General features: G+C 58.1%; 2 protein-coding genes across 3 annotated transcripts; one reads left to right on the top strand and one right to left on the bottom strand.

Moving 5' to 3' along the window:
* The first annotated feature begins 101 nt into the window (after window positions 1-101).
* On the top strand, window positions 102-5,787 carry CDC20 (cell division cycle 20). Its single transcript, XM_080601857.1, has 11 exons — window positions 102-194; window positions 535-761; window positions 1,295-1,440; window positions 2,183-2,279; window positions 2,732-2,860; window positions 3,073-3,269; window positions 3,947-4,041; window positions 4,398-4,629; window positions 4,815-4,940; window positions 5,106-5,223; window positions 5,525-5,787. The coding sequence occupies exons 2-11, from the start codon at window positions 563-565 to the stop codon at window positions 5,701-5,703; spliced, it is 1,518 nt and encodes a 505-aa protein (XP_080457983.1). The 5' UTR covers window positions 102-194; window positions 535-562; the 3' UTR covers window positions 5,704-5,787.
* Window positions 5,788-9,248: 3,461 nt separating this feature from the next.
* Window positions 9,249-20,815, bottom strand: ELOVL1 (ELOVL fatty acid elongase 1). Of its 2 annotated transcripts, none has more exons than XM_080601859.1 (8): window positions 20,764-20,815; window positions 12,871-12,941; window positions 12,264-12,454; window positions 12,010-12,090; window positions 11,786-11,842; window positions 11,366-11,471; window positions 11,072-11,208; window positions 9,249-10,687 (listed from the first exon to the last, which is right to left on the bottom strand). In XM_080601859.1, exons 2-8 carry the CDS (start codon window positions 12,923-12,925, stop codon window positions 10,445-10,447), a joined length of 870 nt encoding a protein of 289 aa, XP_080457985.1. In that variant the 5' UTR covers window positions 12,926-12,941; window positions 20,764-20,815; the 3' UTR covers window positions 9,249-10,444. The 2 variants fall into 2 exon arrangements, with proteins under 2 accessions (XP_080457985.1, XP_080457984.1); XM_080601858.1 differs by lacking the exon at window positions 20,764-20,815 and adding an exon at window positions 18,760-18,910.
* Window positions 20,816-23,231: the final 2,416 nt, after the last annotated feature.

Genomic DNA, 23,231 nt, shown 5'->3' with positions numbered 1-23,231 from the left:
TGGGAGGAGACCCGCCCCCTTTTCCCCGCCCACTTCGCCGCGGCTCGACCAATGGCGGCGCGGCGCGCGGGAGGGGTCGCCATGGCGACGGGCGGCGGTTTGGGTTTGAAAGGGCCAATGGGGGTGGGGGGGGAGAGGGTTTAAGGGCTGAGGGGAGCGGCGGGGCGCGAGGCGCGAGCGGAGTTGGAGCTGAGGTGAGCGGACGGGACAGGGGGCTCCCTGAGGGGGACCCTGAGGAGGGGCCTTTGGGGGGGCTCCTGAGGGGCCGGGGGGGCCCTGGAGCGGGGTCCCTGGGGCTGAGGAGGGGCCTCTGAGGCTTAAGGGGGGTCCCGGCGCTGAGGTGAGGGGGCCGGGGGGCTCCCTGAGGGGACCAGGGGGAGCCTGAGGAGGGGCCCCTGAGGGGACGGGGGGTCCCTGATGGGACGGCGGGGTCCCTGGGGCTGAGGAGGGGCCTCTGAGGGGTCTCTGAGGCTGAAGGGGGGTCCCGGCGCTGAGGTGAGGGGTCCCCGTCGCTGAGCAACCCCCCCCCGGCAGGCCGCTGCCGCCCCCACATTGCAGCGCCATGGCGCACCTGGTGTTCGAGGCGGACCTGCACGGGCTGCTGAAGCTGGACACGCCGATCCCCAACGCGCCGCTCGCCCGCTGGCAGCGCAAGGCCAAGGAGAGCGGAGCCCCCGGGCCCGGCACCGACGCCGGCGTGTCGCCCATGAAGCCGGCCAACCGCCTGCCCAGCGGCAGCAAGACGCCGGCCAGGACCCCCGGTGAGAGGAGGGGTGGGGAGGGGAGCGTTGGGGGGCTGCTGGCAGGAGTTGGGGGCTCTGGGCCCGGCTGGGGGCTTGGGCCCGGCCCCTGGGGTCGCCCCCCTCTCACTGGGTGGGCAGAGCTCCGTGTGGTGGGGCTGGGAGCCGCTGAGCCCGGTGAGGTGTGAGCTGCGGCTCCCTGCTGGGGCTCGTGTGGGAGGGCTGCGCCTGCTGGCAGCTTTGTGCGCTGCCACAGCGGCCCCTGTCCTCCCTTAGCTCTGAGCTCCGGGGATGTTGTTGCGCTAGAGCTTGAGGTGTTATCTGCTGTTAGTCCCTGACCGGAGCTTAGTGCCTGCTCCGCAGGGAGGAGGTGAGAAATAGGAGATAGCTGCGGCTTGGATGGGTTGTGTGCTCTGAGCCTTGATAAGGTCGTGGGACTTGTCAGGTTGGATGTAACGCAGGCTGTGCTGGTAGAATGCTGGTTTGGTTTTGTTGAAAGCTTTAATGCAGGCTCTTTATTACCTGTAAGACAATGTTTGTGTGTGTGAATGCAGGTAAATCTGGATCCAAAATCCAGAGCACCCCAACAAAAGCTGGGGGGGACCGCTACATTCCCAACCGCAGCACTATGCAGATGGACATGGCCAATTTCCTCCTAACCAAAGAGAATGACCCTGTTGAAGACTCCCCTACCAAGAAGGTGAGCACACTGCTTTAGTATCATGGTTGTTGCCAAACACCTCAACATCCGTGACCTTTCATGGGTAAGCAGACTCCAAAAGTGAGCATACGGGGGTGACAGCCCCAGGCACCGCCACTCCTAGCACTGGGCTTCAGGAGCCTGGGGTGAGGTGGAAGCTGTAGTGCCTGCAAATGGAACAGGTGCACAGCTGCTCTCTAAGGATCTTTGCTTATGCACAGGGAAGAATGCAGAGCCTTATACCTCTGCTTCTGCTTTAGTCCGTGTGGTTTCTTGTAGCAAAATTTGGGCTATTGATTGTTATAAATAGAGCATGTTACAGAGACCAAAGCTGAGAGCCTGTGCGCAGTGAAACTGCTGGTGGTAGCTGTTCTAGGACAATGTCTGCATGGGGAGCTGTTCTGGAATGTGTACACTGTGCTCTGAAATGTGTTTATGAAGCATTTGGTCCCTTGTGGCTGTGGCTTTCCCCACTGGCCATGAGACACTAAATTTGCCTCTCCTCAGCATGAAAATCTGAGCAAGATACAGTGCCAGTGTCTGAGAGAGAAAATGTGCTAAATCTGCTTTGAGCTGCCTGTGTGCAGCTGTCTCCCACAGCACAGCTCCCAATACCTCCTGATTCCAGGAGAAGGAAGGGGGCTTGGGTGTATTTTCTACTAGCTGCAGTTCTGTCTAAGGGGTGGCATGGGCTTTATGTTTGAAGTGAGTTTTGCTGAGATTTTGTGATTTCTCTCTGTAGGAGCAACAGAAAGCCTGGGCAGTGAATCTTAATGGCTTTGATGTAGAAGAGGCAAAGATCCTCCGCCTCAGTGGAAAGCCACAGAATGCTCCCGAAGGTATGATGCAGGGTCTATGCGAGTGATTCAGCTGGGGAGGTCTGGGCTGGGGAGCTGCAACATAGAGGCCCTGTGTTTGACCATGGGAGGGATCAGCTGCCTGCTTCTCAGAGTTCTGTGCACACTGGGTCTCCCTCCCAGGTTTCCTGAGGTTGGCTGATGACTGCCAGTTGTTAACATGTACTACAGATGGCAAATCTTCCTCATGTCTGCAAAAGCGTTAGACTCCCTAGGCCAGAAAGTGTGCAGCAGTGGTCGCTAAACATACTGGGATCAAGGAATTGGAACCCACCCTAGCTCAGCAGTTAATTCTGTCCATGATGGTAGCACACGGTGCTCTTCTGAGCAGTTCTCTTCTCTAGGACTTCATTTTCACTGAAGGGGTTTCCTAGTTGGGTGGGTGGTCAGGAGGAAACTAGCTCAGGATAACGAAGCTGTTTCTCTGCACGCAGGCTATCAGAATAACCTGAAAGTGCTCTACAGCCAGAAGACTACACCTGCTTCCAGCAGGAAGAACGGTAGATACATTCCCTCAATGCCAGACCGGATCCTGGATGCACCGGAGATTCGCAATGACTATTGTGAGTAGCCTGCAATGCTGAGTGCTGGGATGGTTTTGCACAGGAGTGCAGTTCCTAGGGTCAGTGTGATCTGAACGGGACATCTCTAACTGGGCTGTTGCAGTTGCTCATGCACCCAGACTGGTACTGACCGCTTCTGAGGTGCAGCCTGTGTGTAGGCAGGGCTCTGCGGGTCAGCACTGCGTGACCTGCATTGTTCTTCCAAACTGTAGATCTGAATCTCATTGACTGGAGCTCTCAGAACTTCCTGGCGGTGGCTCTGGACAACTCCGTCTATCTGTGGAATTGTACGTCTGGGGAAATCATCCATCTGCTGCAGATGGAGCATCCAGACGATTACGTGTCCTCTGTGTCATGGATTAAAGAAGGAAACTACCTTGCTGTTGGTACAAGTAATGCTGAGGTCCAGGTGAGGGCAGTGGAACCAGAGGGGCTGTCTAGGGGTTGCTGGAGCTGTGGGGCCTTGGAACAAAGGCTTGGCTATAGCACAAGGAGGATATGGTGCACTCTGCTCCCCTGTACCCTGAGGCTGGGGGGAGGAAGTACTCTAGGACTCGCTAGAGGTCAGTGAGCTGCAGCTCTTGGTGGAGAACTGAGGGGTGAAGCGGGTGACTTGACAGAGGCCTGTAGAGCACATCTCAGGACAGTGTGCTCTGCCATGTCAGCAACAACAGATATTGCCCGAGGGTGTCCTTGTGTTCATGTCATCAGGAAGTAGCACAAATTTCAAGTGTTTTTCCAGCTGCCACTCTCCAAAAGGCTTTCAGGGACCTTCACTGCAATGAATCCTTTCTGCAGCCCTGGGACCACCAGTGGGTGTAGCCTCCGCCCTGTGATGCTGAGGGTGCAAAGACTGTTACGGGGTAGAAGTGTTCCCATCCAGCTGTGGTCAGTGACCAACTGCAGCAGCAAGGCAGAGCTTCCAACACCTGGAATAACTCTTGTTCTGTATACATGAGATAAATTTATCCCTTTCCATACTGAAAAGATTGAATGCCAGCGCCTGTGTAGTAAGGTTCCCTGGGCAAAGCAACAGGGCTGAGTTTCCTTATCCTTTGGAGAACTTATTGCTCTCTCTCTCTCTAGCTGTGGGACATACAGCAGCAGAAACGTCTCCGAAATATGGTCAGCCATTCTTCCCGTGTGGGCTCCCTCAGCTGGAACAACTACATCGTCTCCAGGTAAAGCTGTGTGTGGTGGTGAAGGACAGCATCCAGCTGTTGCAGCTTCCTGTTCTAGATCTGTCAGCGCTGTGGATTAGCGACTACAGGAGCTGCTCTGGGCTCAGGGGTTCTTACCTCCTCTCTCAAGGCTCTTACTCAGCCTGTTCTGTTGGGATATTGGGGAGGCCTCTGCTTTCTGCCCTTTGTGCTGAAGTTATGAAGAGTTTCCATGGCTGCCTTGCTCACATCAAGAGGCCAGTAGTGCTGGTGATGCTGGCTGAAACCCAGCAGCAGGAAGGGCAGTCTTGCAACAGCACAGAACTGGCTTTTGGTGAGAATGTGCCACTCTGACCCTGCAAACCTCCTCTCTGCAGTGGGGCACGGACTGGTCACATCCACCACCATGATGTCAGAGTGGCGGAGCACCACGTGGCCACGCTTTCTGGCCACACACAGGAGGTGTGCGGCCTCAAGTGGTCTCTAGATGGCCGCTACCTGGCCAGTGGTGGCAACGACAACCTTGTGAACATCTGGCCATGCACCCAGGGGGACAGCGGAGACTATGCTCCTGTACAGACCTTCACGCAGCACCAGGGAGCTGTCAAGGTGAGCGTGGTTCTGCTGTGGGTTGGGCGCATGTCTGTGTGCGAGGTGGATGTGCAGCACTTGCTGTACCCCCTGCCTTGTGGGAGGGAGGCTGCTGTGGAGCTGCTGTGGCCTGGGCGCTGGGACGTGCAGCTAGGGAACAGGCTGCCTCTTGTACCTCTGACAATGAACCCTTTCTTTCTCAGGCTGTGGCCTGGTGTCCGTGGCAGTCAAATGTTCTAGCCACTGGAGGTGGAACTAGCGACAGACACATCCGCATCTGGAACGTGTGTTCTGGCGCCTGTCTCAGCGCTGTTGATGCTCATTCCCAGGTGAGAGACGGGCATCAGCTTGGAGACAAGTACCTTCTGGCAGGACACCTACACACAGGCTGGCTCCTGATTCCCAGGGCACGGGGAAGGAGGAGGAACCCACCCTTGGTGGTGAGCATCAGCACAAGTGGCTTGTAGTCTACCTGCATTTCTGCCTCTTCCCAGGTCTGTTCTATCCTGTGGTCAACAAACTACAAGGAGTTCATTTCAGGCCATGGCTTTGCACAGAATCAGCTGGTGATATGGAAGTACCCGACGATGACCAAGGTCACTGAGCTTCGAGGTAGGCTGGGCTCTTTGCCTGGGGGAGGGCAGGTGTGACCCTCGGCTTGAGCAGCCTGCTGCAGGTCTAGCCTGAAGTACTGGTGGTAGGGAATGGTGCTCAGGGACATGCTGCTAGAGGGAGGCGTGCCTGGGGGATGTTCAAGTGTTCCAAATGCATACCTAGGATGTCCATTCATAACCCCGCAGCATGGTGTGTGGGCTTGTGGGGCTTATGGGACACAGGAGCAAATAGGGGAGGAGAAGGGGAGCAAATGTGGCTGTGTTCAAAACAACACAGCCCTGACTGCACACCTCCTCAGGTCACACCGCAAGAGTCCTGAACTTGACCATGAGCCCCGATAGCTCAACAGTGGCATCGGCAGCCGCTGATGAAACACTGCGGTTCTGGCGCTGTTTTGAGATGGACCCCATAAAGAAGAAGGAAAAAGAGAAGGCAAACAGTGCCAAAACCAGCATCATCCACCAGGGCATCCGATGAGTGCACTGGGTTGGTGTGGGAAGGGGGTAAATGACCATATACACTGTACAGTATTTTAAATGTTAATAAACAGCTTTAGTTTGCTTTTTTCTTTTTATGGAGTTTCCTGGAAGCAAGGACCAGGGCCTAGAGCATCAAGAAACTCTTTCCTGAGGCTTTGTTTTCTGGGCAAGTTGGAGCTCTGTCTTCAGAGACAGTGCAGGCAGCCTGAGCCCAGCACAGCCCTGAAGCTGTGGCAGATGCTGTCGGGTGGCTGTGCTTCTGTCTCTCTCTGGTAGGGCAGCGGTGTCACCTGCCACAGCCCAGAGCTGACACTGTGCAGCTTCACCTGCAGGGCTGCAGCTTGCTTGCACCCCACAGGGGGACGCTGTAACAATGAAAGTGCAGCTTGTAGGCTCTGCTTTTGGGGCAGTAACTTCTCAAGCTGGTTGCTATCTAGTAGCAAACTGAGCCCTAGCTCCAGCCCTGGGGTGTAAGAGGGAATAACCCTGACTTGTTGCACCTTCTGCAGGGCTGTGGACCTGCTGCTGCCTGCTCTTGTAGCCAGCTGTGATGGGTAGCAGTGAAGCTTGAGTTAAAAGCACAGCTTCTGTATCCTGCCTCTGGGTGAGATGGGCCTTGGTGTGTGTGTGTGTGTGTGCGCCTCCACACGCAACCTCTGCACATAGCTGCCCACCTGGGAGCAGTCAGGGGACCTGACCTTGGCAGTCCAAGCCCGTACGCTGGTTCTGCTGCGTGCAGCCTGTGTGCTGGAGCAGGGAGGTCCGCAAGGGCAGAAATACCTGTTCCTGCAGAGAGTTCAAGAAATAGCAGGTATGTGGGATTTATGAGCCAAATGTTCCTGTTGCAGAAGGTGGGGTAGAAATGCAGCTGTACTCAATCCAAAGGCCAGGCAGGGGCTGGTGATGGCAGGCGTGCACTAAATGTGATGCCTGATGCAAAACAAAGGTGCTGTTTACACTGTCACAGCCAGCTTGGTTGCCATGTGACATTAGTCCAGCGCACTCCCCTGGGCTGTCTGGCTGTCTCTTATAGCAGCCCTCCTTGCTCTGAGGGTAAGACCTAGTGCCGAGCACAACCTGGGCACAAGGCAGCAGTGGTCAGCTGAGACTTGGTGCAAAACTTGACCTCGCAGCACTTAAGGAAATCCCATGCTTCGCTATGCTGCTGCAGCTGGGGTGGGTGCATATTTGAGCCTTTAGCTGAGCAAGGAGAAGCCAGGCCAGAGCTGCCCTGCTCCTCAGCATGCTGGAGCTGTGCTGTCCGAGGCCGTGGGGCTGCACCAGCCCCATCGAGCCTGTCCTTCAGCTGCAGCAGGGCACTGTGCACCTGCCTCAGCACAGCCACTGGGTGTTTGGGGAAGCCTGGGGAGCTGCACAGTCTGATTACCACCTTGGCCTATGCAAAACAATACCCCCCAGCCTGTGCCACCCATGGCCCTGTGATTAGCTGCAGGTGGATTATTGTTTTTTCCCCTTCCTCTTAGCACAGCACCATGCTGTACGTGGTGCCAGGCTCTCGCTCTGCCTCTGCTGTTTAAGCTGACCAAAGCCTTCAGAGGAACACAACGTTGGTACCAACTTGTGCTGTGCTGAGGCCGAGCCAGCACATCTCCACCCCCACCAGGGGAGGTCCGTGCCCCCTGTGGACACAGGGTGCAGTCTCAGCAGGACAAGCACCTGAGCCAGGCGCCTCCCCCAGGGGGCTGTTGGTGCACCCCAGTTTGGCCACCTGGAAGAGCAGAGGAAGGTCAAGGGAGGAAAAGGCAACTCTTCAGAAGCAAAACCCTGAGCAGCAGCTGGATCCCATGAGGAAGGACCCGGATACAAGGTTTGGCCTGTCCCAACCCAGACCCGGGCTGCTTATTTAAGTGCTGTGGTGCCAGAAGTTAGACTTGGCCTGTGGCATCCACTGCTGAGCCTTGTTTGTCATAGGTGCCTGTCTCTGGAAGAAAGGCTTTGCATGCTTAAAAGCTCATGTAGTTTTTCCACCTAGCCCAACGTAATAGCAGTTTGTCTTCCCCAGGGCTCATCTTGCCTCTGTCCTTAGCCCACACCCACCCTCAGAAACTTTGCTTTACACACCCCTTGAAAGCCCTCTGGGCAGTGCTGGAAGGGGATGGCAGCACAGTGCTCTTCCTCTGGCCCCACACTGGTCCTGCTGCCCTGGGTGAGAGGAGGAAGGAGCTGGGCTCTGACCCAGCGAGCCCAGGAACCTGCCATATAGGGTGTGAACACAGCTTGGAGCAGCAGCGCGCGCTGGCTGTGACGGGTATAAATCACTGAGCGCTGCAGCCAGCCCATGGAAAGATCACAGTGAAGTGGAACAATTGGAGGAAGGGAGAGCAGAGCACAGGGAGGGAACAGCCCCTGTTTTAAAATACCAAGTGTAAGTAGTTTAAACCATTGTTACTATTTTGGGCAAAAGCAAAGACAGTCCTGTGTTTAATAAGAGCCAGCTGGGAGGGGCAGGGAGGGGAGAGGAGGCTCAGCAATGGCCAAGTGCCATCAGGGCTGGACTGCCTCCTCCAGCTCCTGAAGCACTGACTCCTGAGCCCTACTGTAACAGAAATCCCCTGCTGCTCCTGGCCCAGGGAGCAGCAGTAGTAATTAGGAGAACCCTTGCACAGGGCAGCAGCCTCACCCCCCTTTTAGGGCTTAATTAATAGGAGGGCAATGAGCCCTAACTGGGCAATGCAGAGCTTTCTCTGACACCAGGCCCAGCCCCAGGGCTGTGGCTGGGCTTCCACTACAGCCCTCCCACACCACAACCCAACCTACAGTGAAACTCAGCTTTGGAGGCCTGCTGGGCTCAGGCATTCCTCCTAGCCACAGCCAGGAGCAGCAGCCTGAGCTGGCTACCACCTCCACCTCACCCCACAGGTGTGAATCAGCACCGAGGCCTGCCCTGATCCTCACAAGGTGATGGGGAAGGCAGCACTGGCAGCCCTGAAGAAAAGCAGGCTGTCAGCTGGTAGAGAAGAGCAGAACCCAGCTGGGGAAGGACACACCACTGTAGCAGGAGCAAGAAGGAAGCAGCTGCACCCTGTAGCCCTGCCTGGACTACTTTCTGTACCACCTTACACTGCCATGGCACTTCATGGATGGAAACTGCTGAGCCTAAGCAGCGTGCCCCTGCCTCTCCCTCCCAAAAGCAAGGGGCCGGGGTCCTGCTCTTTCCTGTCACCTGGGTCCCCCCCCAGCTCTGCACTTGGGGCCAGGTCAGGATTTCTGAAAAGCAGCAGCTTCTCCTGGCCCTGGTCCCAGCCCGCACCCCTGCTCCACCCCAGCCATTCTTTCACAGGGTGGAGCCACTTTCACAACAGGAGCCCTGACACACTTCCTGCCCTCCGCACCACTCTACCAAAGCGCTTGGAAACAATCTGCCATCTGCTTCATCAGCACCCTGCTATCACCCTCTCCCCCCAACACAAACCTGCTACACCAGCTGCTTCTCCCAGCCCTGCCTCCAACCGCACTGGGCAGGACCACAAACCTGGAACGGCTTCAGAGCACAGCAAGCCAGGAAAATAAGAGGACAGAGCCTTTTCTCCTTCTGTCTGTTTATTTACGATAGAAGAGCAGCCCAATCAGACTGGGCCTGGCTCCTTCACCTCATCCTCAAGGCCATTGTTACGGCTTTGGTTACAGCCAGAGCAGGTGATGGGCACCAGGCCCAGGAGAGCTGCTGCATTGCCCTGCTGAATGGCAGAGGGCACCTTCCCCCAGGCCCAGGAGGATCGATGGAGGCAGGAGGCGCTCGCTGTTACACCACAGCCGGGCACACTGCAGCCGTCCTCCACTGCGTTCACACCGGGCCAGAGCAGGGCTGGGCCCACACAGAAGCCAAATTCTAGGGGCAATTATTGCTCAAGTCTTGAGTTTGCAGGAATGGAAGTTGTCCAATGCAAGATGAGCCTGGCCTCCCCCGCTCTGAACAAGCCACCAGCTGCCCCACTGGATCCTGCAGGCTGAGCACCCGCTCAGCACCCAGCCCAGGCACAGAAAGGCAACACCAGGCAACCTGGGCTTATGTGGCAGAGGCATTTCAGGCTGTCACTACCCCACTACGTACCAGGCACTGGGCATGTGTGTTGTACTGGGCAGCTCTGGGCCCCTGGGTCCCGTACTGGCTGCCCCTACATTCTCCACAGCCACACCTGAGCACAGACACCAGGGCAGGACCCCCCCACCTGGGCACACAGGGGCCAGAAGGGACATGCAGCACTGTGGCACGGAACAAGGTGGCACGAGGCATGGTAGCGCAGAGCACTCACACTGGAGCTGGCAGCAGCAAGCAACCAGGGACAAGTCGGTTCAGCCACACAGGCTCTGATGAGCCAGGGAAGAGGAGAGGGCACCAGGACAGGGACCAGTCTCTTCTTTTTGGTCCTACTCAGAAGGAAATGGCCCCCAGGCAGAAGGGCCAGATGCAGGCACTTGGGGGGAAGTTCCTTTGGAAACACTGGAATGGGACTGCAGCCCCACAGCTGTGATGCAGGCAGCTGCCTCTCTGCTCAGCAACAGCTAGAAACAGCACGAGCCTCCCGAGAGCAGGAGAAGTTGCCCATGGCTGCTCAGAGCAGAGGGGCTGGGCATGCAGACAGAGGACAGCAGGGCTGGGCACGGGGGTACAACAGTCTGTAGGCACTTGACTTGGCTAGTGGCACCCAGGAGCAGGGGAACAGGTCCCAGCTGCCTCTGCCCTGGGGCTCTCATTGGCTCTGGGAGGGCCTCGCCCTCTAGTTGGCTTTGACCTTGCCATTGGTGACAGTGCCATTCTCATGGATGCTGCTACCGTTGTGCTGAGCCACCCTAGGCAACCGCTTGCCTTTGGTGTAGGACTGGTACCAGAAGTTGGAGAAGAGGATGAAGAAGATGGTCCCATAAATCCAGATAAGGTGGACGAAGATAGGGAACTGGTACTGGCAGCTGGGCATGAAGTAATACTGGGAGATGTGGACAGAGACGATCACGAACTGAGCCTGGGAATAAGGCAAAGGCAGGGACAAGTTATTCATGGGAGCAGGGCCAGGGATCTCCCACTACAGATCTTCCCAAGTGAAACCAGTAGGCTCCTTGCCCACCCTAAAGTACAGGTCAAGCATGATGAGAAGATGAGGAGCAGCCAGCAGCAGCTGGAAGAGACAGGGACAAGTCTCAAGGCAGCTTTTGCATATCACCCTCCCAGCATGGCCCCGGGGCAGCAGGCTGAGCAGCACCCATGCCCTACCAGAAGCCATGATGGGGCAGAGTTGCTAGAAACCCAGGGTGAGAGGCTGTAGAAGGGACAGCTACAGCTCCTGGTTGCATCTTTCATATGTACATCAGAGGCTGAGGGCACACACCCCGCCCCACAGCAGACTCACCAGCTGGATGGCCGTGATGTGCTTCTTCCACCACAGGTACTTCTGGAAGGCAGGTCCTGCTGCTGAGAGCCCGTAGTAGAGGTACATGACAACATGCACCATGGAATTGATCATGGCATGGAATGAGCCCATTCCCCCTGTTAAATGAGTTTACATTAGCATAAGTCAGTCGTGTGCAGTAGTCAGTACAAGCAGCTCCTAGAAGCCCAGCAGGGCCAAAAAAACCCTTCCCTGGTTAGCTGATGCTAACCCCACCCTTCCCCCAGCTGTGCGCCCTGACACTTTCCATCTTACCTGGTCCAAACTTGGCTCCCCACCACCAGCTCCAAGGCAGAACAGAGTGGTGGAAGAGGTGCAGGAATGTGACCTGTTCATTCTTCTTCCGCAGGACAAAGATGACCTGCAACGAGAGCCCACCGCATCAGGGACCAGCAACCCCAGCAGCAGCTAGAGCCGGCCGTGCCACTCGGTCAGCGATGCTTCATCCCTAAGCTCACTGCCACCACACGCTAGGTCACCCCACAGCTTCCAGAGCTGTAACGCTCTCAAAGTGGCTTCTGCAACAGTCCAGTGACCTCCCTGGCACTGACGCCAGACAGAAGCACAGGCAGTCCAGACTGGAAGGGTTGAAGGAAGGACCTACCCCAAGTCCCCATCCAGCAAGCAGAGACCAAGCCTCCCCCCAGCACAGGGGCTGCCCAGTAACTCACTCACCGTGTCTGTCAGCTCAATGAACTTGGAGAAGACAAACAGCCAAGCAACACTGACCATCTGCAACGCAAGAGGTTAACATGAGGCCCGTCTCAACCTGACCATGCTGCCCCATGGCCAGATGCTTCCATCTAACAGCCAGGTACCACATCAGCTGCCTCAGAGGAGAGGCAGGTGGCTGTGATCCTGCTGTCCTGACATTTATCAGGAGAGGGAAGGGAACTCACCCTGAGGGCCTTGGGGTCCTGCGAGAAGTCCACAGGGTCACATCGCCAGGTGTACCCAGTGAGCCACCCTGCCATCAGGAACTGCAACAAGAGCATCATCAGGGTGAGGACCAACGCATCAGCTGCTGCATTTCCCCAGCCCTGCTCAGAAGGGCAGGGAACAGCCCAAAAGCTCCCCACCACCCACACAGCCTGCATGGAGTGCTTTATATATGCACACACACCCCAGACAAAGCCTGCTGGTGGCAACTCACCTCATAGACTATGTAGATCGAGAGTCCCACCAGGAAGAAGTTATATAGCACCATGAACTTCTTCAGGTTTAAAGGCTTCCTGTTTGCCATTAGCCGGGGACCCAAGGACAGTACAAAGTAGACATATGCCAGCAGGATGCCCATCACAAGGAACGGGGACTGCATCAGTGGGTAATCAGCAATGCGGGGGTCTGTGGAGAGCCATGGAGCAGAGCAGTAAGCATCCCCACCCCCGTCTGCTACACCAGCATCGCTCATGGGGAGTGGAGGCAAGGACACGGAAATCCTGTTCTAGGACAGGAGCACAGGCAGGGGGCAGCCTGGTGACAGAGGCTGGAGAGCCCAACAAATCTGAGGAAGGAACAGCCTGAAGCTGTGCTGCAGGGCTGCCTGGAGACCCCAGATGCAGGAGGGGACAGGTGCCCCAAGAGGTCCTGAAGCAAGACAGTCTCAGATGGCCCCCAAAAATACAAAGCTGCGTCTATGCCAGGGCAGAGGCAGAATGCAGCTAGACCCGGACTGCTTCGGGGCCGATGGCGCGTCCCCACAGCTGTGGCAGAGCACATAGTGCCACCTGCCCTGCAGCTGGGCAGCGCCAAACACTCACCTGCTTTCTTCATGAAGTCCTGATATATGGTCACGATGCCCTCAATCCCCTCCATGGTGGTGGCACTGTCTCTGTGGAGAGAGGAAGGGCAGATCAGGCAGCTGCTCCGGGAGGGCAGCCTGCAGAGCACAGCCCTGCACAACAGGGCGTTTTGAGCACAGCTTCGCAGGTCCTGCGTGTCTGGGCAGCATTGCTTCCAGCCAACTCTACACCAGCACCCACCCTGCGGTAAGGCCCTGTGCTACCCACTCCTCCTTCCCGAGCCTCACCCACCCAGCACACTGCTCTGCCTGACCCTGGCACGAGGTCCCCAAGAGCGAAGCAGAGCCGTGCCTTTATGGCCAGCTTAGGGCTCCTGCCCACTGGTTCCTGAAGGGCAGCACCTCAGCATCACTGCCAGACCCACGGCACGCGGAAGGAAAGCCGTCAGCTCAGACACTAACACCAGCTTGCCGTTCTCAGAGGTCCTGGCTTCACAGCCTTGCACAAAGAGCTCCTGACAAGTCCTGCCATCCCATAACCCAGCACCTCAGAGGGTAGGCAAGTCCGACGTAGCAATGACACTTCTCCCCCTTCCAGACAGGGGCAGAGAGCGATCCAGCCACAGCCTCCCAAAGGAACAGGCAGGGGAGTTTGACACATCCTCACCCTGGCCTCCCCTGCTCCCCCAGCCCAAAGGGGGGCAGGAAGGAGGCAGTGCAGGCCCCAGCCCCTCCTGCCCCCTGCAGCAGGAGGCATTTCCCTGCAGGGCTGCTGCCGAGCAGACACTCTGCCTGCCCCTCCGGGAAGGGGCACAGGAATTGCTTCCCAGCCACCGTGTCCCCATCCCAGCCTCCTCCAGAGGATTGCTGCTGCCACCACCAGGAAGCGCGCAGCTCCTGCCAGGCCAGCAGTGGGAGGCTGAGGTTGGAGCAACCTCCTCCCCAGCAAGGTCCCAGCTGGGAGCAGCCAGCCACCCTGGGCCATCGCCAGCATCCCCTCTTTGGTCAGGGCCCAGGCAGGACAGCAGCAGGCACCACACAAGCCCAAGGACCCTTGTGGTGCCGCCAGACACCACCACGGCATCGCTCAGAGGACAAACACCCTTCCAACCTGTCCTAGCGCAGCGTCAGTGCTGGCGCCGCGCCGTCCCACACATCCCCACTCCTCTGCACTGGGGAGTGACACCCAGCTCCCTGCAACAGGGGTGGGGTGAGACACCTGCCCCTTCACCTCCATCCCCCAATACTCACTGGCAGCGTCGCCCTGACGAGAAGTGTTTAAGGTCCCCGACACGCAGCAGAAGCCCGAAGAACGCAGCAGGAACTAGAGCATCCCCGAGAGCCACTCGGGCTCCAGCCGTGGGACGGGCAGCGCACAGCTCCCCGGAGCCGCGGAGCTTTAAGCTGCTCTGATGGCAGAGAGCAAGCTCCAAACTCGTCTGTCGGGTTCCAGCTTTCAACCACGACACCCAGCTACACCTTTATTTGCTAGATTGAGGAGCCCTCAAGAGTTAGTTCCCAGCACAGGTACCTGACTGCTCAAGCTGTGTTTATCTTATCAAGCCGGTGAGTCAGTCTTACTGCAGGGCCGGGGCAGAGACACGTCTCGGGTGGAACAGGAGCCTATTTTGGGCAGGCTGGGATAAGATAGTATCAGTCACCTACAAACCTACATCTCGCGCAGCAGAGAGGGACAGCACTCAGACACCACAGGTAACTCTGAACCTGGTGCCAGCAAGGCTCCAGCACCACCCAGGACCCCAGACCAAAGCAGTTCAGGGGTCCCAGGGCGGTCCAGACCCAGGTCAGAGGGCTCGCTGCAGTTTGGCCCTGGCAGACCGAGGGAAGGCCTGTCCTGAACACGGGCTCTGGGCAAGCACCAGGACCTCTACCAGGGCAGAACTACGCTCTAGACCTTTATGAAGGGATCTGAGCTTTCCCACAGCTGTTAGGCAGAACAAGCTCCTGCTGCACTCAGCTAACAGCAGCCACATCTGCAGGGACTCCGAGGGTCTCAGCCAGACCTGGTATCCACCCTGGCACGCTGCACAGTCCTGCAGCAGGCAGAGACCAAAGCCCCCCTCGCAGATAGGTGTATCTCAGCCACCTCCATCTCCTGCAGGGCAGCCACCGCCCTTGTGGAGCTGCAGAGGGGCAGCTGAAGAGCAGACCCAGGCATCACCTTCCACCACACAGGAGGATGCCAAGTGCACTAGCCAGCCCGAGCCACGAGGGCTCCACGGCAGCCTTCCTGCTGCAGGCAGGGGTTCTCCAGCACGGAGCAGCGCATCTCCAGGAGCCTCACCTCACCCCTGCCATTTCCTCTGCACATTGAGAGGGGTTCACTGTTCAGCCAGGCACCTGCTCTTACATGCTGCACCGCACATCACAACGCAGTTACAGCTCCCTGCTTGGTGCCTGCCCCCTCCGAACAGGAGAAACTCTCCTCCGACTCCTCCAGGATCCTGAGCCTCTTGTGCAAGAGGCTGGGAGGAGATGGGGGAACCCAGAGATGAGCCTTGATTAGCTGAAGAGAAATTAAGCAAACAGGTTCAAGCATCCCAAAGCACCTTGGGGCCCAAACACACCCCACACAGTATCTACAGGCCTTGCAACACACCTCCTGCACCTCTCATCAATCGGGTGTCGCTGCCCTCCCAGGGGGAAGTTCCAGCTGTGGGCCAGAGCGCTGGGCCACATTCTGCCCCGATAGCCAACGCTGAGCACCCAATACTCGCTCACACTGACACGGGGAGAGGCGTGCTATCCGCGAGCAGCAGCCCCAGCCCTCCCGCTCCATCAGCGTTCAAGCCGGAGATCAGTCCTGTAATAAGGGAGAAGGAAGCCACCCTAACTCCCCACTGCTTAATTACAGACACCGGAGCAGTCTGGCCAGTGGCCGCGGAGCTGCCGCCGCAGGGAGGGCTGGCACCATGGCCTCACTCAGCTGGCTGGAGCAGGTCCAGCCCCGCGGGGCTCCGAGGGAGCAGCAGCCCTCAGAGGTCAGAAGATGACCAGCTGGGCAGAGACCGTGCCAGCCCTCATCAGCCCCATCCTACAAGCTGGCAGCGAGGCTTGCTGCCTCCAGGGAAGGCCTCCTCCGAGCTCACCCTGCCCAGCTCCATCACAGCGGCTTCCCAGCGCTGTGCTAGCCCCTGCCCCACCTCCCAGAGCTCCGGAAACCCACCGGGGGTCCAGCAGCATCCCCACAGCTCCAGGGGCTCAACAGCCACGTTCCCCAGCAGGGCCAGGGGAGCTGCAGCTCAGATCCGCCGGTGGCAGCTGCACGGGATGGATGGACCCAGAACAGTCTGGTGGCTCTGGAGCCATCGCAGACAGGGCTGGACACAGCACCAAGGCTGCCACCTCCAGATGTCACAGCTCCAGAAGCTCCCCTTAGCTTACATGCAAGGGAACTCAGCAAGACGAGCGCAGAACCACATCTGCCCAGCACAGCAGCAGCAGAGCAGGACCGGGGACGAGGAGCTTGGCCAGCCCCGAGCAGCAGCAGCCACCTGTTCTTCATGAACTGGGCAGTGGGACCGCTCTAAGACCGAGGTTTATCACGAAAGATGAAGCTTTCCTGAATCCCACAGCCATTGAGCACTTCCCCTGGCTCAGCTCCTGCACACTGGATGTCAGAGGACGGGGCTCACAGCCGACACCGGCGCCCACATCAGCACGCTTCCATGGCAGCACAGCAGGGCCGCGCTCGCAACACAGGCACAAAGTGCAGCCCTTGCCACGCAACAGCTCTCGCAAGAGCTGCAGCCGGGACAGAGCTGGGCACCGCAGCTCCCAGTGCAGGAAGTGACCTGCCTGGAGCAGAACAGTTTCTCCATCCTCGGCAGGTGGGCGTTAATACCACACCACTATCTCAGGCAGCAGCTGCGAAACCCTCAGGCCTTTGGATGGCATCCTGCAGAGATTACGTCCTCCCCTTCCCATGCTCGCTGGAAGGGAAGAGTGAGAAGAGACTCCCAGACCAGCAGGCGAGCCCTGCACAGCGTGTGCAGCCATCGCATCCCCCCAGAGCTTCCAGGGGAAGGAGCGAGCCCACCGCAACAGGGTCAGGTAACCTTGTACAGAACCAAGCAGGTGATGGGTGCGGAGGGCCCAGAAGAACGCAGCTCACGGTGAGAGGACTGCACCCGGGCACATCACCCACAGCACAAGCCGTGTTTTGCCACAAACAGCATCCCCGGCCTGACCAAGCGAGCTGCTGGAATAGGCTTACTCCCGATCATGTCCAGCACTGCGCCTGCACGGTCAGGGAGCTGGTGTCAGCACAGACGGGAGCTGCCGGGGAAAGGCGATATTGGGGGGAAGCCTGGCACTACAAGGAACAAGGCACTAATGAAGGGAAGGAATAAAGAAACACGGCCAGATACCTACAGAAGTAGAAGCAACATCTTCCAAAGCCAGCAAGTGGCCTCTGCTCACTGGGGTAGCACCAGGGGAGAAGGTGGAGACGGCCAGGCTGCCTCAGAGCGATGATGGCAGCCCCACATGGTGCATGGGAAAGGGCCCCCAGGGAGGGCAGGATTAAGCAGTAACAAGGGAGAGCACAGGGATCAGCCCTGCTTGGTGTAACCCTGACACCAGCCACTAGAAATAGCTCAAATCTTGCAGAGCCCTCTAGCAGAGGGAATCACCCCAACCCGTACGTGGGACGGACACGGTGCCAGAGCACTCAGCTGTGGTTTTATCAGGCAAGCACCTCACAACAGGGCTTCAAACCCGTTCCCACAGCAGTGGCTGTACCATTACCTGGTGATCTGTGTGCTGTCCCGCCCAGGCCTGGGCATTAACTGGACAGACACTAACACAAGATGGACGTTAGAAGTCTACAAAGCAAGACGCAGAAAGGAGAGACTCCTGAACGCCCTCCAACAACTCTGACCACTCAAGAAGCTCAAGCACAAACTCGGAGCCACTCCTCATCAAGACAAGGGGACACTGCCTAGACCTCACCACACCAGCAGCTTTGGGCCTCCCTGCCCTCTGCACCGAGCAGGCAGCGGTCACACAGCCACGTTCAGACAGGAGAAGGTTACGTTTGTTGGGAATACGAGCGATGTCAGAGACTCCAGCAGCAGCAGCGCTGCACCACAGGTATCTCAGCAGCCCTAAGGCTTAATAGGTGCCCCCTTTATAGGGTTTACAGCCCTCCACAGAGAGGCACCTTATAGCATTAGGCCTGATTATCTCCACAGGTGTAGAAGAAAGATCAGGGCTATTGCTCCTCCTGCTGCTCCTGCACAGAGGGGGAAGCCACTCAGGATTAAGTAGCAGCAGCATGGGATCCAACTCAGTCTTACACAGAAGCTGTTAACAAACCATGAGCAAGGAGCTAACTGGAACAAGGTTCACAGGCTGAGAGCACCCCTTGCAGCAAAGCTGGGGAACATGCTGCCGCAGTGACAGCTCACCACCCCAACCCATCCCACGCGGGAAGGATCAAGCTGAAATTAAGCAGACTGAGGCACCGAGGCAGACTCCGGAGCCATCGGAGCTGGTTGCCATCTCCACCAGCCCCAAGCTGCTGAGGTCCCAGAGGCAGCCAGGCCACGGGGAGCTGGCTGTGACTGCCGCAGCCTGTCATCTGAGCAGCAGCAGCCCCACAGCTCCCGCGGGGAAGAGCCCTGGCTCCTGGGGACCAGCTCCTCCCTGCAGGAGCTCGGGCTGCCTCACCTGTTGGACGGGCAGGAACCAGACTTTCCGGCCCATGTCCTCCCACCATCTGACAGCCAGCAGGGCGCACGCTAGCACAAACCCAATACAAAATACAGGCGAGATCTCCCGGGCTGTAACAGGCTCCCGGTACCTCCTGGGAGGTGCCTTCTGGAGGATCTCAGCCCAAGAGCTGACTGTGCTGCAGCCCCAGCAGAGAAGGGGAGGCACCCACCTTCACCCACAGCAGCAGGCAGTCTGTCATGCAGCAACGCAAGGAGGACAGCTTCATTGTGTCCTGTATACACAAAGCTCTTCTTCACCAGGAAAAGCTGCAGACACTATGCACCTCGAATAAACTCGCTTGTTTTCACCTACAAGACAGGCTTCAAGACACCTCTGGGTCAGAATGAGTTTTGTTCCCCTCCCTCCCCAGCTTCACCAGGGCTGCTTCATTACATTCCTGTCCCAAAGGGCCATACAACCCCCCATATCTAACAGAATCTCAGGAAACAGAAGTGAGACTACTACACAAGGAAGGACCACAGGGGCCCAGGCTGTGTGGGTGGCATGGCTTAACCCCTACAGCGAGATGCAGCAAGAGGCGGCTGCTGCAACAGCTGGCATGGAGCTGCTTCTGGGAGGAACAGGCTGTCATCAGCAGCGCACACCCATGAGCTGAAGGGGCTTCCCTGGAAGGAGATAAGGGCACAGCAGCCTCAGTCGAGCCCCAAGGGCTCAGCCAACTGTTTGACTCTCTAAACCATCCTTAAGAAGCTGCCCAGCAGGTCTGGTGGGAAGGTCAGCTACATCCAGCTAGGAATCTGCCCTGGCTGCATTCTGGCAGGAGAGAAGGTGGACAGCACCTTGGGGTTTGGACAGCTGCCACTGGGGCAGCACAGCAGGATGGATGCACTGCTACACGACAATCGAGTGGATGAGATGCTCCGAAGGAATGCACCAGCAGTGAAAGCACCCTGTGTGATCCCACACCATCCACTGAACCAGGGAGCCTCCACCCGGGGTAGGAAGGGGCATTCCCCTCGCTTCTTCCTGCCCTCAGGACTCCAGAACCAAGGCAGAAAGTCACGGGGACAGCATCAGGCAGCCCCTGTGCTGCTCCAAGTGCAGCTGTGGGAAGAAGCCCAGGCACTGAGACACTCAGCCTGCTTCCCCCACAGCCTCCCCACCTGTCGCAACACCCTTTAGTTATGCTGCCCCATTAGGTATTGGGAGGAGACCAAAGCAGCAGCTCCCCTGCCGCCCCTCCATTACCACAGGCCCCCACAGAGGGCCTAGAAACAGAGCCCAGCACCACCTACAGCAGGTCAGATGAGCGTTTGGCCACGCTCGTTACACCTGCAGCCACCAGCACAGACAGCCCCATGTGTGAACCCACAGCAGCGGCACCGCGGCCACCAGGAGGGTGACGGGGCCCTTCCCCGCTGGCATGCCGGGGCAGGAGGCCGAGCACCTACAGCAGCCGGCGCTCAAAGCCAACATTGTGCTGCCAGCCGCGGGGGAGGCCTGGCACCGCCATGCCGCCCGGAGGAGGAGGGAAGAGGACTCTCAATGGCACATTGATGCTGACGGCCGGGAGCCGGTGCCGGCGGAGGCCGCTCTCACCCAGCGCCGCGCCGGGGGCAGCCCCATCCCCGCCGTGCCGCCACCGGGCGGGGACAGCCCGGCCCCCCGGCGGCCTCCCCGTCCCCTCCCGCCCCGCAGCGGGCGGCGCCGGGGCCCCGCGGCGGGGCGGGGAGAGGCCGGGCCCGGACGGGGCCTACCGCGGCCGCCCGGAGCCCCGGAAGCGCGGAGGCCGCCGGCCCCGGGGGCAGCCCCCAGCGGCGGGGGGGACACCCGAGGCCCGCAGCCCCCAGCCCGGCGTGGGGCGGGCGCTGTCACCCCGCGGCTGTCACCCCGCTGCCGTCCCCTCCCCGGGGCGGTGACAGCCGCGCCCAGCGGCCCCGCGGCCTCGCCGCCTGCCCGGCGGCACCCGGCCCTCCCCGGGGGGGGGAACACGCCGCCGGGACCCGCGGTGACGGCGGCGCCCAGCCCGCGGGACGCGCATCGCCTCGACGCCGGGCCGGACAGACCCTCCGCCCGGCCGGACCCACCCCAGAGCCTCCCCCAAGCCCGGACGCCCCCAGCCGAGCCCGCCCCGCTCCCCCCATGAGCCCCGTCCCCAGCCCCGCCGCCCCCACGTGCGCGCAGCGCCCCCGCCGCCGCCACCCTCACTCACCGCCGGCCGCACCCCGCTCTGCCCGCCGCCACGGCCGCCCCGCGCTGAAATAGTGCCGCCCTGCCCCCTTCGCCGCCGCGGATTGGTCCTCAGCGGGAAGCTCCGCCTCTTGGGGCGGGGCTTTCCCCTCCCGAGGCCAATCGGCGGCGGAGCCGCAGCCCGCCCGTGTTGTGGCCACGCCCGCGCCGGCAGCACCTCAGGGCTGGGGCTGTGAGGGGAGCTGAAGGGATGTGGGGCGGTGGGGGGGGGCGGGAGGTGGATTTTGGGGCGGTTTTGGTGATTTTGAGCGGCGAGGCAGCTCCCTGAGGAGGTCGAGGGGCAGCAGCGAGAGCTGCCGTCATCTAAAGTGGGGGGAAAATGTAAAGCTGCGCTGTCTCAACATCATCTCCAGTGGCAGTCCCGGTCCTCACACAGCATCCCCAGGGTGCTCCACGCCAGCAGGGTCCGTGGGTCCGCCATGGTGGGCAGAGACCCGGCCGCCTCAGCCATCTGCAGCCGAGGCACAGCCTCCACATCACCCGTAGGCAGTGAGGCACACCTTCACCAGAGCTCAGTGTCAACGGGAGGCCCCGGACTTGGTGTTTTAGGAGGGCTCTCCCAGTCTTAGGCTTTTAGGAAACGTCCAGCTCCAGGTGGCACGTGCACTTCTGTTTTCTCCAGTGACACCACAAAGGCTGTGGCAAGCACTTGGGGACACAGGACAGGAGTCCTCAAAGACATCAAGTCTGGCTGCCTCGTCTTCACGGCTTCATCGTGTGTTGTCCTCACAGACTTATCAAGCCTCATCTAAAAAAGTGTCTGGGCTTTGGCTCACGCTCTTCTGATCTGAAGGCAGTTTTGGAATTCACTGTTCTAATTGTTAGGAATTGTCTTCTCATTTCCAGCTTACATTGATTCACGGCCAGTTAATATCCATTTGTTCCTGTGCCAGCACTGTCTTTTATCTCACACAGGTCCTCACCTGGGTATTTGTGCTCCAGTGTATTTGTAGACAGCAATCACCTCCCTCTCAGCCATTTTATGGAAGTCTAAACAAGCTTTTCCAGCATCTTCTTACTAGCCAGACTGTCGCTGCACCTACTGCCTGGCAGTACTTCTGGTCACACCGCTGTTCAAATTCCCTCTTCTGAAGGTGGGTGACCAGAAGTGGTGGCACACTTGGTGCTTACCTGGTGAGAATTCCCCATTCGGACAGACCAGGGCTGCACTTGTAACTGTGCTTCAGGTGCTTGCAGCTCACAAAATCCCAAAACTGAAGTGAAGAATTGCACTCATGGTGATTTTCACACCTTTTTAGGTGTACCTTTCCTGCAGCGCTGATGCCTCAACACTGGATTCCAGCAGATTTCATCAGAATGCTCCTAATATTTTTGCTGGTCCATAAGGAAATTAATTTATCAGAACATCCACAAAGTACCTCAGTAGTAACCTTCTGCGTGTCCTGATATGCTCCCTTTCACCAGGCTCTGCTTTCATCTTGACCTTAACCACTCCTTCCCACATGAAATTCCCGTGCTCACCTCTGCCCCCCCCACCTACCTACCAAGGTTTCTCGTGTATCAGCTGCCTCCCTGCAGCCTATATAGGGCCAATTACTTAACAGAAAGGTTAGTCAGACGTAATAGACTATTTTATCCCACTTTCCATTTCCTGTCCATGTGCTGAGTTACTCTTTAATTGAATACTAACATCAGACTGGCAGGCCTGCAGCTGTCTGGATCACTTTTTCTCCCCTGTTAAGTATAGGGATCAATCTTGTTTGTTCTCTTCGCCTTTTTTTTTTTTTTAACTTGTCCTCCTTTTAATTTGAACCATCAATCTTTTAAATCTTTGATTCTTGGTCCAGCAAAGTGGAAATCTTGCTATGTTTCTTGTCATGAAATGAGAGATCACCAGTGGATGCCTTCCCATTCCCTACCAGATACTTTTCAGCCTTGTATCCCACATCTCAGAGCTTTCTCCAAGCATTCCTTCTCTCCTCTGGATCCACCCTTGCTGGCAGGCTTGTCAGGCTCTAACAATGAGCCCCAAATTGCACAGCCCAGCCTCTTCCTGCTGTTGGAATAAATTTCCAGGTCACTGTCTTCTGCTCTGAATTAAATTTCTTTCTCCTCTCTCTCAGTCCTGGACTCTAGTTCCCTGTTGCGTCTGCCATCTCCATCATTATTCCTGTGGGGTATTTGCTCTTTAGCTTTCCCTTGCTTCCTCATCTTCTGTTTGTGCTGTCAGTTCTCCAACACAGCAAATATATTTCTTCATTTTATTTCTCCTCTATTAGTTGTGTTTGTTTGTTTGTTTGTTTCCTTTTCATGGTCATTTGCTTAATGGGTTGCCCTTGTCTGCATGTCATTTGCACTTCTCATGCTCAGTGGGTGTCTGCAGTTCCTTGGAGTCCCCCTCCAGCCACGTCCCCAGAGCTGCACCAGTTAGGGCAGGAGCTCCCGGAGGTGCGAGGACCCTTGTGCACC

This window comes from Anser brachyrhynchus (genome assembly GCF_964034855.1).
Source record: "Anser brachyrhynchus genome assembly, chromosome: 8".
Classification (NCBI taxonomy): Eukaryota; Metazoa; Chordata; class Aves; order Anseriformes; family Anatidae; genus Anser; species Anser brachyrhynchus.
Note: the sequence above shows the minus strand (reverse complement) of the source record. Positions and strands in the feature narration are given on the sequence as shown.